This window comes from Nothobranchius furzeri, chromosome 6, assembly GCF_043380555.1.
Source record: "Nothobranchius furzeri strain GRZ-AD chromosome 6, NfurGRZ-RIMD1, whole genome shotgun sequence".
In the NCBI taxonomy this organism is placed as follows: Eukaryota; Metazoa; Chordata; class Actinopteri; order Cyprinodontiformes; family Nothobranchiidae; genus Nothobranchius; species Nothobranchius furzeri.
In genome coordinates, this window is record NC_091746.1 from 59,585,030 (window position 1) to 59,603,366 (window position 18,337).

General features: G+C 40.6%; 1 protein-coding gene across 2 annotated transcripts in view; it reads right to left on the reverse strand.

Annotated features, from left to right (window-relative positions):
- Positions 1-445: 445 nt before the first annotated feature.
- amacr (alpha-methylacyl-CoA racemase) overlaps positions 446-18,337 on the reverse strand; it is a 50,954-nt gene continuing 33,062 nt past the window's right edge. For both annotated transcript variants that reach the window (XM_054744453.2, XM_054744452.2), the window contains exons 5-6: positions 6,132-6,318; positions 446-5,961 (exon numbers count right to left, since the gene is read on the reverse strand). In XM_054744453.2, the coding sequence (XP_054600428.2) occupies positions 5,552-5,961; positions 6,132-6,318 (597 nt within the window). In that variant the 3' untranslated portion in view covers positions 446-5,551. The remainder of the gene's footprint in view (positions 5,962-6,131; positions 6,319-18,337) is intronic.

The window sequence follows — 18,337 nt, forward strand, 5'->3', positions numbered from 1 at the left end:
AGATCTAAAATACAGCTTAAGCCTTGCTTTAAAAGTGGACAGCGATGTGGACTGCTTGATTTCTTGTGGGAGTTGGTTCCAAAGCCGAGGACCCAGAACTGCAAAGGCACGATCACCCCTAGACTTATGCTTTGATCGCGGTATTACAAAAAGGTCACTCTGACCCGAAGGGACATAACGGGTCAGCAGGGAGGCTAAATACGGTGGCGCTGATCCAGACAGGTATTGAAAAACAAGGACCAGGATTTTGAACAAGATGCAACTCTTCACTGATAGCCAGTCCAGGGTTGTCAGGAGGGGAGCGACATGCTCCCACTTACGTAATCCATAAAGAAATCTGGCCACCAGGTGGTCCGTACACCAGACACCCTTATAAATCACTGACACAAATGTGATGCTGCAAGTGTAAGTTACTAATAAATATGTATAAATAAGTGACATCATCTTCATTTCTTTCACTTTTAATGCTTTAAATTATCTAATAAAAGGTTATTGTTCACAATTAATAAAATAATAGAAGACATTCTCTTTCATCCTGTCAGTGGAAACATCACAGCAGAAACACTTAAGACAAATCAACACAGAATGTTTTTGTCACTGTAAACAAAAACATGAACAATGAGAAACAGAGTTACTGGCAAGTTTCTGGCATCTCTGGTCAATTTCACTGCATTTTATGCAGCTAAAATTTGTATTTATTCAGACAATTTCAAGTTTCTGGTCTTCTTAAAGCATCAAACGAGTCTCATCACCTTAGCAATATTTGTTTTAATATCTCACAACAATGTCAATAATATTTGATAGGGTAGGTTTAATTCAAGGTTGTCACCTCAAACACACAATGTATAAAAATAACTGTGTGTGTTTTAGGTTTTGACATTTACTGGTGCTTTGATTTTAAACTTTACTTGCAGGCTGTTGGTGAAGGAGAAGGTGATGTGAATATCTGTGTGGATGCAGGCAGTCGCTCCAGGGATGTCACCCATTCGTTCTCTGGTCACTTTAATAGGCACAACACTTCTGCTATTTATTCAGTACGCCACGTAAACAAGGGTTTTCCTTGTTTTTTAATTTAATGCAAACTCTGTTTTGTGCAGATGTTCTTAACTTCCTGACTAACTTACCTGCCCGAGCTGGCAGCACTTCCTTTGTAGATAAAAGTAATTATATTTGCTCTCTAAATCAGAGACAGTAAACCTTGTCTGCTTCAGATCTGTCATCTGACACATCTGAATAAGTTAATTATTATGCAGTTCCTTTAACGTTATTTTTGACAAAAGGTGATGTTTACACTCCTTTAGAGGCCTTAGAAGGTTTTTATATTAGTAGTTGAGAAAATCTGGTTCTGGTTAAAAATCCACAAAATAAACAACCCATTACATCAATGATCCTATTTTAAATTCACAGATCTATAATCTCCATCTCCTGAGGGCTTTTCAGTGGACAATACATCTGGAGGGGAGCTGGTGCAGTAGTGAAAGCTCTAAACACCCAGCACGGTCTGATCTGGTTTACTACTGCAGCGTTAGAATAACTAACTTTGAGGTTTGGAAAGAAGAGCAAAACAATGGGACTGTTTACTTGTGTCTTCTCCTCATCCTTCCTTCCTTCCTTCTGAATAAAAATTTGGGTTTTCTAAAATTATTTTCCGACTCAGTCAAGGAATCAGAGGCAGTGAAAAAAGCTGATGAATTAAGCTCAAATGCAATCTGGGGAAGAACATGACCTTTAACCTCAGGTGACTTTTCCAGAATGAAAGTATGTAATGTTTTTCCACTAAAAGTTGTTTCCCTCAAGAAGAAAATTAATGCCATTAATAATTGTGAAGCTTTTTCTGTCTCTTTTTTTTTTTGTCTCTCTTTTTTGACACAACTTAAAACCAAGCTTATAATCAACCCAATAAGAACTGGGACACAAAATAAAAACATGATACTTGTACGTAAATGTCTTCAGATAAATAAAATAAGTGATAAAATGCTGCAAAATCTGAACATCAAGTTTAAAAAAAGACAACATCCTTCAGCCAGGTGATGCAGCTGGAGGGGGAGGAGATTTCCAGAACAGTGAAACTCTGTGTGCCAGTAATGAAATAAAGGGTATTGCATCCATCGGCTTTCAACCAGGGTTCATAGTGAAACCCTGTGCAGTGGAGGTGATCAGAGAAGGCAGCCTTCCCTCTGAAGACTATGATGTAGTCTGCATCACCAGCAGAGTGTCAATCAACTGGATTCTCTGTAAAGCGCTTCATTAAAGGTGTTGAACTCTCATTTAATCAATACATTTGCACATACGAGGAGTACAAATGCACAATGTTCAAATGCTTCTGGAGATGAATATATTTGTGGAAGTTATCCACAAGTAACAATAAAACTAAAGTGGTACTTTACTCATATTTTTAATACATTTGCAGATTTTCCTAGTAGGAATGAATGCCTTGTAACCACTACTGCATACTGGAAGCATCAGCGGCGCCAAACGGCACTGCTTCAAATAGAATTCATTTTAGTCTATTGAGTGTTACAAATCCGCTCCACTAAAGATGGGATCAGGTTCTATTTTTTCCCGTGAACCACTGGGATGCGTCAATTTCTGCAGTTAACATAGGGCAAGACAGGAAATCACACACGGTTTTAGTGTAGAATCCTCGGTAATTTTCAAAATAAAAGTACTGCAGCAATGCAATTTTATATATATGAAGCCCAGCAACTTATTTACTTCTAGTATGGTTCCAGAAGTGCTACATGACATCAAACAGTGATAACGTGATTTCCTCCTGTTTGGTTTAATCATGGATTGCATAAACAAACCATAACCTTTGAAGTCGCGAGGGATTTTCTGATCTCGCGAGGAGCACGGCAAAGACGTCGCTTTGCTGCCAAGACTCTCCCGGTCTGCACTAGACTGCTGTGATTGTGGCGAGTAAACTGCTCCGCTGATGCTTCCAGTGTGCCGTCGGAGTTAGTCGTTCAATGTGCTGGTGCACCATTTCCAGGAACGAGGAGTGAGCCACATCAAAGCTGAGCTTCAGACAGAAGGTTAAGCCCCATTCCCACCTGTACCGGGTCGGCCCGGGCCGGGTAGCCCCAGTCGGCCCCAGCCTGGCCCGGTTGATTCCACACATCCTTGCCTTAAGCCCATGTGGGCTGATTCTACCCACCAATCAGAGGCTTGCTCTAATGGAAGGTGTGAATTTGCTGTCAGCAGTGGGCGTGTTGGCCCTGGTCGGCCTGAAGCAGACCCCCTCGGGAAGAGGGCCGAGAATGAGCCTTGGTTGGACCGGGAAAATTCCAGGCCACCCAGATATGTAAACAACCTACGCTACCCGGCCCGGGCCGACCCGGTACAGATGGGAATGGCCCATTACAGAATCTTATTTCCTGATATTTGGACATGTGTCCTAGGACTGGATAACAGCAGCTGACTCACAACGTTGATGTTTTATCTCCACAAACAACAAAAGCTTGGAGGAATTGTGCTGTGTGGAGTTGCTAATGCTAACAGTTAGCTTCTAATGGCCAAGACATTCTCTGCCGTTTCCTGGAATCTAAATAAAACAACAGCCTTCCCCATCATGAGCTACGATGGGTGAGTCCATGAATGTTAAATCAAATCAACCTTTATTTACAAAGCACCGTACAGACATGAAACATGCCACCAAAGTGCTGTATACAGGGTCCGAAATTAAATTTTTTACTCACCGGCCAAGTTGGCCGGTAGATGATGAAAATCTACCGGCCAAGCATATTTTTTACCGGCCAAAATTCTAAATGATTTAGATCTACCTAAAGCATATAATTCTATATTATGTTGATTCCAAACAGAGTGACAAAATAATTAAAACATCAATTAATAAGGAAAACAACTCTTTTGTCATTTTTACTATTTATTTATTTATTTTTAGAGATTTTTTTATGAACTCTTTCATTGAAATCTAGTCAGACTCCTTGTTTTCTCTGTCCATGAAGTCTGGCCTCCTGCTTCTGACACCTTCTTTGTGCCAAAGCATTACAGCCTCATTTGGGTCCTAGTCCTTGATCTCTGGAGAACACAGCTGCACCATGAGAATATTTGAAAGTGTGTCAGGGGCAGGGCTAGGGTTGTCACGGTAACCGGTGTAGCGGTAAACCCCGGTAAAAAAGTTGACAATAATAATAACCGTCTTGTTTTTAAAAAACATATCTTATCTCGGTAGATTACCGTGGCTGCGGTGTAGGCGCGGTGACCCTTACCAGCCACCGTATCATCTGAAGTTGCCGGCAGCACATGCGCACTTTGTTGTTTACGGCCAAAACGTTCTTTAAGCTAAAGCTGAAATAATGGCAGGAGGAGATGGCAGCCCTCGGGACATTTATTATTCATCAAAGAAGACAAAGTCGGAAGTATGGGCATTTTTTGGATATTTGAAGAATGCAGAGGGACAGTTGTCTGTGAAAGGCAGCAACGCTACGTGGCCATCATAATGTAGCCATTGTCTCACAACTCCGCCACCTCCAGTTTGCCAATTTTCACAAAATCTTCTGGTTGCCACTGGTCCTGGTGGTTTTTCTTCCAGTTCGACGAGTTTTCTTTTGGAAGGCTGGCTGACTCCAGTTAAAAACCGCCACATTTCACCGCTAGTTTTAACACGAAGCTAACTGCTAACTTGATAAATTGATTGAATGGGATAGGTGGAAATGACGTTGGATGCGGCGTTCACGTTTCGCGTACGTTTGTATACGTTGCATGCAGGCGGGAGGAGTATCAGACATCCATGGAAGATGACTGATAAACATAACTAATTTGGTGCAAACATTTACTCGCCAGGTGGCAGGTAGAGCGCAAAAATGTACTCGCCAAATTGAGCAATTTGCTCGCATTTGGCGAGTGGCGAGTGTTAATTTCGGACCCTGGCTGTATAGCTAAAATAAAACAGATAAAACCAGCAGGGACAATTAAAAACCCAACAATATAAACATAACAGAATTAGAATATGTAAAAATACCAGCAACAGCTAACCCACAGAGTTAAAAGCCTGATTATAAAAGTAGGTGTTCAACCTCATTTTACAAACCTCTACTGATGGGGAGAGCCTACCAGCTAAGGGAAGGGCGTTCCATTGTTAATGTTAAGTGACAGTGTGACGTCACTTCGAATCCCAGAGTTTCAACGTCTATTTTCTATCAGAAGCTAATGCAGGAGACAGATGTAGGAGACTATTTACATGTTCAGCCATCAGCAGTGATTATAATCAAAAATAATGATTAAAAATGTTTTTTCAGTGATCCACATCTTTAAAGACCAGTTTGACCGAAGTGGTGAGCAGCTGTAAAACACACATTTAACTCACAAATGTCTCAGAGATGCTGGGAAATATTTAGGGTTAGGGATTTTGGACAAATGCGGTCTAGATACCACGGGGTTGTGGTGAACCCTTTCGGTTCGGCCTGTTCGATTCAGGCCACTTGCGTAACCGTTTCAGGTTACATTACTTCTTTTAATTAGCTGCTTCTTATTTTCACTAAAATCATCCAGTTTGTTTATCACCGACATCTTGGAAGTTTTCCAGCTTCCTTCACAGCTTTGCCTTTTCAGCCCTACACTCTACAACCCTGTCTGACAACATCTTGTCTATCTCCGCTGAAGTGAAGCCATACTCCTGTAGGACTTCCACCGTGTGTTCTCCAACAACCGGGTCAGAAGCGAGGCAAGGCTCGGCAGGAGTTCGAGACAGAACCGGAGCCGGCCGGGGGAACTCCTCGCCGCTGGAGTTCTTCACGAAAGAGCCTCGTTCCCGGTTGTGGTGGTGAGAGCTCACCTCGTCAAAAGACAAGACAGGTGTGACGCAAGCATCAACCTCATCAAAGATCCTCGACCAGTCCGCCTGCGTCTTTGAGGCAAAGCTCTGCGTGAAGATCCGCCTCATCTCCGGCCAATCGCTGAAGCTCATCTGAGGAGGCAATTCTCCAGCGTCCAACTGTAAGCCTGGAAGGAGCAAAAATACAAAAATCTGATGTAACCGAATGAACAAAGACGAAAAAGTTATTGGAAAAATGACATAAAACACATAAAAATGTGAGGATCTGAAAGCAGAAAAATTGTTTCTATTGTTCGTTCCTTAACATTGGAAGAAAATTTATTTTTGCTTCACGAACCTTTAAGCAGCTGCTCGTAGAACTGTGGCTCTAACGGTCCCACAGCCATGTATTTTCCATCCAGGGTCTTGTAGGTATCGTAGAAAGGTGCTCCGCTGTCCAACAGGTTCTCTCCTCTGCCACGGCTCCACAAACCAACTCTCTGAGACTTCCACACAAACGAACCCAAATAGGCAGCACCCTCCACCTAAAACATAAAAAACAGGAGGAAATCTAAACTTTCTCCACAATAATTTTACATCATTACAGAATACAAATTAGGCTTGTATAAAAAAATACATTAGCACTTCATGGCAATCCATGTTTAAACCTCAGAACAGATGAGCTAGAGATGGTCAGTATTTGTGTCGGGTTCCTCGTGGAAAGAAGAAAACATTTATCTGATGAAGCTATAAAGAAAAAATAATGTGCGACCGAAAGAGGGGTCAAACAAGAGTCACCATCAGGAAAGTGCTTTCGGAAGTTTAGAGATAAAGAAGATTTCTAATTGGATGCAGACCTCCTGACCAGGCTACTGCGCTTGTCTGTGTAACTTTGAAATGTGGTCAGCTGGTGTGAAACACGGGCGAACAGCGATGGGGAGAAGAAAAGTTTGTGATTTAAAACAAACACCAGGAAGAGGAAAAGCAAGCCAAAACAGTCATGTTCAAGTAGCTTTTATCTACTTTGACATTGTAAACATTGTAAAAACAGGGTATCTGCAGCTTTAAGGGAGCCAAATTTAAGACTTTTTAAGACCTTTTTAAGGCCACTTTGACCAAATTTAAGCTATTCTTTTAAATTAATTTTAAGCTATAATTTCCAGCTATTGCCTGGAACCGGTGCTACCCACGTCACAAATGTGGTATTACCCACCTAGTTACCATTAAACTTGCACTTCCCCATGGCGCAAGCTCCCACTAGCTTAACCAGCTAATGTGCTCATCCAAAAATAGCCCCCTTTCCCAACCAACTGAATGTGTACGGTTCCGCTTACGCCAACATTACACACAAAAAATGCTGAACACTAACTAGAAATTCTTGTTCATTGGGTCTTTGGTAATTTAAGACCTTTGGAAACTGTATTTAAAGATTATTTGTAATTTTTAAGGATTTTTAAGGCCTTAAATTTAGAAAAGCAAATGTAAGACTTTTTAAGGACCCGCGGATACCCTGTAAAAAGCTTTATGCAGGTTATAATGAAAAATGACAGAAATTAAGTGACAGATCTTTTAAAAAGGGCACAAAACCTGAGAGCGAATGGAACGTATTCTCATTCAAACTGCTGCTGAGGCCACTCTGTGACAAAAACAAGACTTGTGCATGAAACGATGGTTCTGTGAAAGCTGGGAGCCAAAACTGGACTCTTGCTTTTGATGGTCTTTGTTCATGAAAAATGCATTTTTCAACAGAAAGAAAAGAACAAACTCAAACATGATGAGAGTATGTGGAGAAAAACTGAATAAATTCTTTATTGTTTATTCCAGCAGACCAGCCATTAAAATACACTACACATAGATGGAGGGGTGTGTGAAAGTATCATTTCTGACTAATGATACAATAATGTGCAGGACGAGCAGCTCTGTGCGGCTCTTTCATTCTCTCCAATCACATCTGTATTTAGGACCGGCTACATTGCTTCCACTTTAGCTCACTGTCTACATTTTCTGTCTGCACTTTGAAATGTCTGTGAGCAAAAGAAGAATGGTGCTGCAGATGGATGCTGTGGTCAGTGTCCACACATGAAAAGATAAGAAAATGTAACATTTTTTTGGGCCATTTAGCTTTGCAGAAACAAGCTGGAATCCAAAAAATGTCGAACTGCGACATTTTAAAGTGATCTGGCGAACAGTTTCAAAGCGGATTCGTGATTGTGTTCACCTGGTAAACATGGATCCATCCGATTCTCTCTTGGCTCTGATTCCTGGGAACGCTGGGCTTTTTCAGCAGATAAGTGCCTCACTACATTCACAGCCAGAGACTACTGTGTTTGCCTGCTGTATACTGACAGCGGGGGGGCTGTTTGAGGGTTGTTGTAAAAACACCATGGGGTAAGTGTTACTTCTGTTGAGCTGAAGGCTGCTGAGTCACGAGCTGCTTGATGCAACATCATCATATAAATAATTAGAAATGTTTGTGCAATAATTGCCTCCGAATTTAAACTTCATATTAATGTCAGTAGCATCTGTGTCTGATAGCTTTTTTTTTGTCACATATCCATCTTGTTGTGAAAAACTGTTTTACACAAAAATATTTCATCTAGTATTTACAAAAGAAATAACTCAACACATCAGACATTAACCAAATACTACCAGAAGGATTGAAGCACATTTGGAGATTTGAGACATTTTGTGTTTGGACCATTAAACAAGAGGCTAGTAAATGTCAACATGAGCCAAGCAACACTGATTGTGTATTAAAGGCTATTTAATGCCAGGAAACTAATCCACTGTTACTTTTGTTCTTTAATTTTGCATGCTGTTAAATAAGCTGAGTGACTCTCAAATGGCATTTTGTAACACTAGAGTGGATATTTTAGGCCGATGCTGTAAAGCACAAATGCTTCCACTAGTAAAATACTTGTATTGCCCTCCACCCTGGAGGATCTTAATGTAATTCTTAGACATTTACCAAATTTAAGGTGGCTGCCACAGTTAATTTACCTTAAAGGTGAATATAATGCTGTCAAATTTACACATACTGAGCTGCAATTTTTTGAGGTAGATGCTCAGAGTCCCCATTTAGTTTCAAACCTTGGCTCAAAAGATGACAGGTGACATGCCTTTACATACGGAACTATATTTTTCTTTGATCAACTGACAAAATGTAAAGTGAGGAAACAGAAGAAAAGCCTAAATCAAATGAATATGTGATGCGATGTCCTTCCCCTTAAAACAGTCAGCATTTGCATGAATCAAAGCTCTTTTTTGGTTACAGCTGCATAAAAACATTTGCACAACATAGTAATATGACAATACAGATATGGCAGATTGACAATGTGAGGATGTCCATTAATGAAAAAATAGTTCAGACCACAAGATCTATGTCAGAAGCTGGCAAACATTAGATGTGATGCCCGTCCTGTTCGCTGTCTGCCAGACGTGACGATGCACAATGAACCCGATCATGAGTTGTCAATGGAGCTGACAAATATCTCACTAAGAGCGATCCCCTTATCGCAGGGGTGTCAAATATGCGGCCCGCGGGCCGGATTCGGGTTAAATCCGGCCCGCGAGATGGTTGTGTAAACTTTATTTTCATACTTTACAATGTAGAGTGAAAATAAACTTATCATTGTGAGCAAGTTTTCTCTGTAATGAGTATAAATGAAACAAAGCTGCGCTCAAGGCTCACACAAGAACTTGAATCACATCCTGAAGTTGGCTGCCACTCAGGATGTGACTTCTGATATTGATGTGCTGGTGAAAGCTAAAAGATGTAAAGTAAAATGAGTCAAATACACTACAAGTGCTGCATGAAACTGATCTTGCCATGTGATCTGTAAGCTCTTTGAATCACTAAGGAATGTTTTTTTTTTATTTGTTGATTTTTTTTATTTTATTTTTTCAAATTTTCAAGTACACTTCAGGTGTTGTACTTGTACTACACTGTCCTCAGGCTCCAGCCTCGTTTTATATTGATTGTATTAAAACAAAGAAAACAATCTGAAGTTTTTTTTTATTTACCGGTCCGGCCCACTTGGGACTACATTTCCCTCAATATGGCCCCTGAGCTAAAATGAGTTTGACACCCCTGCCTTATCGTTTGCATGTTTAAATCAAATTGTTTCTACCAGAGTGTATAATTCGCACATTAATGAGGACTGAAGGATTTTAATAAGAGTTCCATATCAGCACATCAAGTCCAAATTTACCCCACAGGTTAGGGCACTGCGTGTGTATATACACTCACCAGCCACTTTATTAGGTACACATTGCTAGTACCAGGTTGGACCCCCCCCCCCTTTTCCTTCAGAACTGCCTTCATCCTTTGTGGCATAAATCCAAGGAGGTAATGGAAACATTCCTCAGATATTTTGGTCCATATGGACACGATAGCATCGCGCAGTTGCTGCAGATTTGTCGGATGCACATCCATGATATGAATCTCCCGTTCCACGACATCCCAAAGATGCTCTATTGGATTGAGATCTGGTGACTGTGGAGGCCTTTTAAGTACAGTGAACTCATTGGCATATTCAAGAAACCAGTCTGAGATGATTCAAGCTTTATGACATGGAGCATTATCCTGCTGGAAGTAGACATCAGAAGAAGGGTACATTGTGGTCATAAATGGATGGACATGGTCAGGAACAATAATCAGGTAAGCTGTGGTGTTGTAACGATGTGCAGTTAGTACTTAGGGGCCCAAAGTGTGACAAGATATTTTCCCCCTCACCAATACACCACCACCACCAGCCTGGATCGTTGATACAAGGCAGGATGGATCCATGTTTTAATGTTGTTGAAGCCAAAATCTGACCCAACTAGGGATGTCCCGATCAGGTTTTTTTGCCCTCGAGTCCGAGTCATTTGATTTTGAGAATCTGCCGATACAGAGTCTCGATCAGATACTTTCGATACTTAAAAAAAAAAGAAAGAAAGAAAAGGAAGAAACAGTTCCAGAATGTTTCTTATATTTCATTTTATTGCCTTTTTATTTAAATTTTTAACCACAGATCACTTCTGTGAGGTAGCTTGAACAATCAATAAATAACAAATTCTTCACTTTTGGACTTTATTGCAAATATAAAAAGTCTAATATAAAAACAGATAGCACTTCAACTTAAAATACCTGGCAGGGGTCTATTTTGCCTCGGCCCCCAAAATGCTAGATACGTCCCTGGGCGTGGGACGGAGTTTTGAAGATGATCTGAATTGTATTTGTATCAACTATATAAATACTACATGCTGATAAATTATTGCTTTCTACAGGTACAAACGTGTAGTGGGATAAATCTACTTACATTTTATCTTTTAAGAACTTTGTTTTGTTTTCTTTGTTTTTATTTTCCTATCTTCCTGTCCTGTCTGCCTCTGATCTTCCTGCATCTCCCAGTCCTCCAGAAAAACTCTTGCCTGATTCTTTCTTTTCACCTCACAAGTAACTTTTTAACTAGCAGATCAAATTGATCTATTGACCGCGAAAAAGCAGAGTGTGCGCTGTGCTGCCCGGCTGCGCCAGTGACGAGCGCTGCAGCCGGGGCAGCGTGAGCGCGTCCACACGTCATGCTCAAATACAGACAGAACTTACCAGAGAGAGAAAATGAACGGACACGAACGACTGTGTGTTAATTAAATATTTTTTGGTGACACTTCTTAGAAAATGTTACTGTGGCCGTGTGCAGAACGCAGCTGGAGTTCATGAATAATCAGCAGTCTGCCTGCCGCTCTCTGCATCTCTGCTCAAAAGAATCCGCTAATGAGTTCATATAAATAATATAATATGGGCGGAAACTGGATCTTTTTTGTGCTCCTTCTGGGTGTGTAAGTTAAGGGCATCAGGGGAGCCTGACAACCTTTAAGGAGAACCAAGTTATCCAACTCCGGATCGGGGCTTGGATCAGGAAGTAAAGTCCGAGTCCCGATCAGTCTGAAACCACGTGATCAGGGCAGATTTCCGATCATGTGATCAGATCAGGACAGCCCTAGACCCAACCATCAAGGCCGGATTAACCATATGGGCAACTGGGCAATTGCCCAGGGCCCACGAACTCTAAAGGGCCCAGGGCAGCAAGGGCACGAACGAAATACTGTATCTGTAATCTCCCGCTTTATATTAAACCAGTTTTCCCTGGACATGTCCACTTTTCACTCTCTGTCCAGGCATCCAGGGGGGTTCCTGTATTGATGAAAATGTCCAGTTTTTCATCCAGGAGCAGGGATCTAATTATGGGGGAGCTGTATATCCTACACATCCAGGGGAGCCGGAAAAACGTTTTCTACCTATATTACATCATTTATGGACTCTTCTGAGAAGGGAGCACAGAGAGCAGCAGAGCGCTGATCGTTGTTGCGCAGCGATCCAGGCTGCTGCGTCCGGCGCACGGTCCATTCTCAAAGTGGCGCAACCAAAAAACTATAATTAGCACACGATCGTTCATGTCCACACATTTTCTCTACTTTCTGTCTTATTTGTGCCTGAAGCGCTCTGCCACTGTGGAGCTCTTCACCCGTGCTGCGGTGATTTCACCTCACTGACGCAGCATTGAAACGCGCTCTCTGCTTTGTGGTCAGGAGATCCCTTTGATCTACTCAGAAGTAACTGATGAGGTAAAAAAGTAAGAATCCAGGCAGCAGATTTTCTGGAGTTTAGAGGAGATGCAGGAAGATGAGAGACAGACAGGACAGGAAATAGTTAAATAAAAACAAGAAAACAAAACAAAGTGTTGAAAACTAAAATGTCGGTAGATTTATCTCCACTACACGTTTTTACCGGTATAAAACAACAAGTTACACACATGTCATATTTACACATCTGATACAATTCAGATCACCTTCAAAACTCAGTCACACACCCAGGGCCGTTTCAAGGCATTTTGGGGGCCAAGGCAAAATGCCCCCCCAATAACTGGGCTCCCCAGAAGCCTCTGTGTAGCTGTGCTCCTCAGACAATGCTGACATGTTCCAATATTATCAGAAGAAAAACTAAATTATCAGACATGCTGTCTCATTTGCTTCTTTTCTAAACTTGCAAAAAGTAACAAAACCATTTGAAAGCCACTATTTGTGGATTCTCTGAAAGTTTCCATGGAGTGTGGGACAACTTATTTTTTCATTGATCCTATCGTCTAATCTCACAGCTGAAACAAGCATCCTCAATAATCTGTGCACAGGAAGCGTACCGATGGTGTAGTACAACAAAAGGTATAATAATTATTTAGGGCTGCAACTAACGATTATTTTCATAATCGATTAATCTGTCGATTATTTTTTCGATTAATCGATTAATCGGTTTGTTATTGTTTAGCTATTTAACCTATACAAGTGATGGATGCATTTCAGTTAAGAAAAAAAAACATAAGAGAATTGTGCAGTTGACTGCAATCTATTTTATTGCACATGAACACAGTCAGCAGTATAAAATGAGCTAAACAGTGCAAAATATCAGTCCAGAATAATTTTTTAGCATTAGCTGGAAGCCTGCACCTTCCACCATGGATAGTGGCCTCATGTCTTTTACCAGCATGTTTAGAATAGTTTGTAAGTGGTATGAATTGCTGGGGGGTGAGTTCCCCATGTAGTTGTCCATCGTTGCATGCTTTTTTTTCTGCATAAGAAACACAAATAGACTGAAATAAGTACACATATAAAATAAAGCAGCACACACACTACAACACTAAATCAATATTATATTATTTGAATTAATTAACAATATACAGTGATCATTTATTTTGAGGGTTACGTTCTACAAAATAGCCCGCAACAGGAGATATTCAGAAAAAATTCTAATTTTTTTACTATTAAAAAGCTCTAAGTAAGAAGCTCATGAGGTTTTTACTTTGAGTCGGGAGTGTTTAAATTAGCTAGAGAAATGTGAAAAATGTTTATTTTGTGTAATACTGTTTAAGAAACATGATAAAAATGTGTTGTGAGGCGTTTTACAGCGTTAGACGGTAAAACAGCCTTTTAATAGTAAAAAAATGACTTTTTCTGAATTTCTCCTGTATTTAAAAATTGAAAGCGTACAACTATGCAGCGTTATATTCACCTGGACACAGCTCGTCTGTAAATTTTTCACCGCGGAGTTGTCCTTTTTTGAATGAGGAACATAGTTATGGGTTTGTGCCGTTTTTCTCTTAACGAGAACATTCTTATAAACAGACGTGCTGAATTTGGCAAGCGCATGATTCACAACACAGAGGAGATTCACGATGGCATCTAGTAAATCAGAAGTAGAACACCGTAGACTGACGCGGCAAAAAAACATGTTTAACATCCAGTATAACGAACTCAGCTAAAACACTAAGTCCAGCTTGTTTATTTTCTGTTACTTACTGGGCTGGCTCTTCCAAATGACGGCTCACTTGACCGCGGTGCTCTTCCTCTGCTGCATCAGCCCCCACATGTTTTCGTCTCAAATGTTCACTTAGGGACGTCGTGCTTCCGTGCTATGCTAGATGGTTTTTGCATATTTTACAGGTCACCCGTCTTTTCAAGGCATCTAGAGTAAAGTGCTCCCATACTCGTGAGGTTTTTGTCCGGGGTTTCGCTTCAGTTTTGTCGCTTCTATTTTTCTTCCGTATTTCCTCTTGTTCCGCCATCTCTCACAGCAAGATGAGCGTCAGTAACGTGATACGTCATGAAAACCGAGGGCACTCATTGGCTCATTTCTTCTTCTACGGCTCCACTGGTAGATCAGTGGCTCATTACTGCCACACACTGGCGGCAAATTTAACAGCTTGTAACCGATGTCAGATTGTGGTAAAAATAGACTTTATGCGGTAAAATATGATTATTAAACAACTAATCGATGACTAAAAAAGTTGTTAACTATTTTAATAATTGATTATAATCGATTAAATCGATTAGTTGTTTCAGCTCTAAATAATTTATTATTAATGAAACCTTGTTGCAGCACTAAAGCAGAAAATGAGATTTTGCAATAAATATGCAAAACATTTACATATGAATTGTTTTAGAGTCCTTTTATTGGCAGAATCTGATATTAATTTAGTTCTTACAAAAAATGGGTCCCAACGTGGCTTGTGTGGCGTCGCCATAGTGTGACGTCATTGGCACAGATCCCCTGTCATCTTTTTTGGAAATGGAAATATGATCACCCTATATTCAACAAACTGTCCACCCGGGCTTTTGTGCTGCACAGAGACGCTTCGCTGCCTATGACTTTGAACGTCAGTTGAGAGCAGTTGAGAGTCAGTCTCATGCAGACTGACCAATGAAGAGAGGGCCTCAAGTTAAGACCCTCTCCTCACTGGTCAGTCCACACAAGGTGGGTCAAAGGTTACCCTGAGCAGGTTACAGGATGTCAGGCATTCAAGTATTGAGTATATTTACTGCATATTACAGTAAAATATTCTGTATGTGACCATGATCCTTGGGTCGTGATGATGGGGCCCTTGAATATTGTTGCCCAGGGTACAACAAAGTGTTAATCTGGCCCTGCCAACCCTCTAAATATTGCAGCAGAAATTGACTCATCAGACCAGGCAACAATTTTGGTGAGCCTGTGTGAATTGTAGCCTCAGTTTCCTGTTTTTATCTGACACGAGTGGCAATCGGTGTGGTCTTCTGCTGCTGTAACCCATCTCCCTCAAGGTTCGACATGTGTGTTTAGAGATGCTCTTCTGCATACTTTGGTTGTAACGAATGGTTGTTTGAGTTACTGTTGCATTTCTATCAGCTTGAACCAGTCTGGCCGTTCTCTTCTGACCTCTGGCATCAACAAGGCATTTTCGCCCCCAGAACTGTTTTCCCTTTTTCGGACCATTCTCTGTAAACCCCAGAGATGGTTGTGCTTGTGCGTGACAATCTCAGAAGATCAGCAGTTTCTGAAAAACTAAAACCAGCTCCTCTGGCACCAACAACCATGACAATATAAAAGTCACTTAAATCCCCTTTCTTCCCCGATCTGAAGCTCAATTTGAACTGCAGCGAATTGTTTTGACCAAGTCAACATGCATTGAGTGTCCACCATGTGATTGGCTGGTTCGTAGTTTGTGTTAACGAGCAGTTGGACAGGTGTACCCAATAAAATGGCCAGTGAGTGTATGTGGAAAAAACAAAGAATGAAGGAGGGTTTGCGAAATCTGACAGCAGGGAGAGGTGGATCAATAAGGTGATGTGCAAGACAACACAGTCTGTAACACATTAGGGGATGAAAATAACTCGTAAAATGTACAAAAATATAGACACATAGGGATGCAGCTAAGGTAAAAATCAATGAATCACCACAAAACAGACGGAAAACTAAATGCATCAGACCTCAAAATTACAATAAAGTCAGATCGAAAGCATTGATACGCAGGGGCCTGAAGCTGAACTAAAGTCCACAGATTTTTTCTACTTGAAAACACAAAAGTCAGTCTGGGAAAAGAAGTCAATCTTCTGTGTCCCAGAGAGTTTAAATGTAGTGTTTCAGTACGGTCTCCATCCTGTACAACCCTCCAGGGTGGAAGTGTTTACAGATTAATGGTAAGAAACACGGTGCCGTGTCTTTGGAGGAGGAACAATGAAGATGATAAGTGATCGGCCCTGATGTGTCAGATGACAGATCTGAAGCAGACAAGGTTTACTGTCTATGATTTAGAGAGCAAATATAATTACTTTTATCTACAAAGGAAGTGCTGCCAGCTCGGGCAGTTAAGCTAGTCAGGAAGTTAAGAACATCTGCACAAATCAGTTTGCATTAAATTAAAAAACAAGGAAAAACCTAATTTACGTGGAGTACAGAATAAACAGCAGAAGTGTTGTGCCTATTAAAGTGACCAGAGAACGAATGGGTGACATCCCTGGAGCGACTGCCTGCATCCACACAGATATTCACACCACCTTCTCCTTCACCAACAGCCTGCAAGTAAAGTTTAAAATCAAAGCACCAGTAAATGTCAAAACCTAAAACACATTTACAGTTTTGACACCCCGGGTCAACTTTTCTGTTGATGTGGAAAAAAAACCTACACAAGACTAAGTGAGACGATGACCCGATTCTCAAGGGGCTTGAATTTTAAGAAAGACTACTTTTATTTTCCATCTTTTGCAATTTAAATGCAACGAAACAAGGAGAAAGGCCTGCAGAAAAAGATTTGGCAGGGTGCATTTACAAAGGGACTCTTACTTATCAAGAATCAGAAAAACCTTCCACTTCAGTTTGGGGGATTTTGCAAATCTTTTTTCACCAAAACGATGTTAGTTCTGTCAAAGTCTGGACTCATTTGCATTTTTGTGAGAATCCTGTTTTTTTAAATTAGCTTAGGGGAATACGACATTCAGGGCATGCAGCGCTTATTGTTCATTCATCTTTCTTCTGAAGTTTAAAACGTTAAATGGCTTTAATCATTAACATTGACAGCCTCCTAACTATTCCCAGGCTGCTGTTTTATGGTGCCAACAGAAATTAAGGACAAAAAGCTTTCAACTTTAGATTTTGTTTTGGCATTTGGCAAAAAAAGATCTTGGCGCTGAGACCAAACTTGCACATTTCTTTTTATACTGGATCACTTTTTGTTTTGAGAAGTGTCGAACAGATCTTATTTACCTATAGTAGAAACCATATTTGATGTTTTCTGTGCACAGATGGTACAGCGTTTGTTTCCAGAATTTGCTGCCAGTTGTCTGAAAACATTTTCCCATCTGCAGATTAATATTTACCCTTTGCAACTGACCAAGAGCCAAGAAAATAATTGGTTGTTGGAGATGAGATTTTTTTAACCCCACACACCTTTGCTCATGGCAGCCAAATGCTTAGTCAGCAGGACTCCGTTTCTAGATGAGGTCCACATATTTAGCTGTTCATTTGGAAACTCAAACTCTACAGTAATAATAATGAGCAGCTGTCTGACCAACATACCATGAATGTCAGAGTGGTTGTGCCTCAAGATGAGTCTACAGAGAGGGACCACAGTTGAGACAGAAGAGGTTTACACACAGAGAACAAGCAGACTGTTCTTCATTAGGAAGCTTAAGTTGTTACACGTTTGCAGTCTGTGTTGGAGAAACTGTGACTTTTATTAGCAGTCATCTGTTAAGGCAGCAACATCTGAGCCGAATAAACAGAATAACCTGAGAAAACGCTTTGAGCTGAGCTTAGAAAGAGTTGCAGTTGAGTACAAACTACTCAGCATAAAGGACAATGCTGCACAAACTGTACGATCCAATTATAGACAAAGCACCTTCATTTAAAAAGCACATTGCAGGTTACTTTTTTTTTCTTTTTCATATAAAATGCTTTCCAAAAAATACTATTTGAAATACTTATTGTGGGTACTTTGTTTTACATACATAACGGCCCCTTACTTCCAGTAAAAAGTGGCTTTTGTATATTTTATTAATTAACTTATTTCATTCAGATATATATACACTTATAAAAACAGAGGTCTAGATCGGATCCAGGTCCGAACCGCCGGCCCTAAATAGGATGACAGGCATCTCTCCCTCTCTAAACACACATGGACGATAATCAAATAATCAATTAATCGTATGATAGATGAAAATGAACTCAATTTTTTCAGCCTTGAAGGCTGTCTTTGTCAGACACATGCCCTGCAT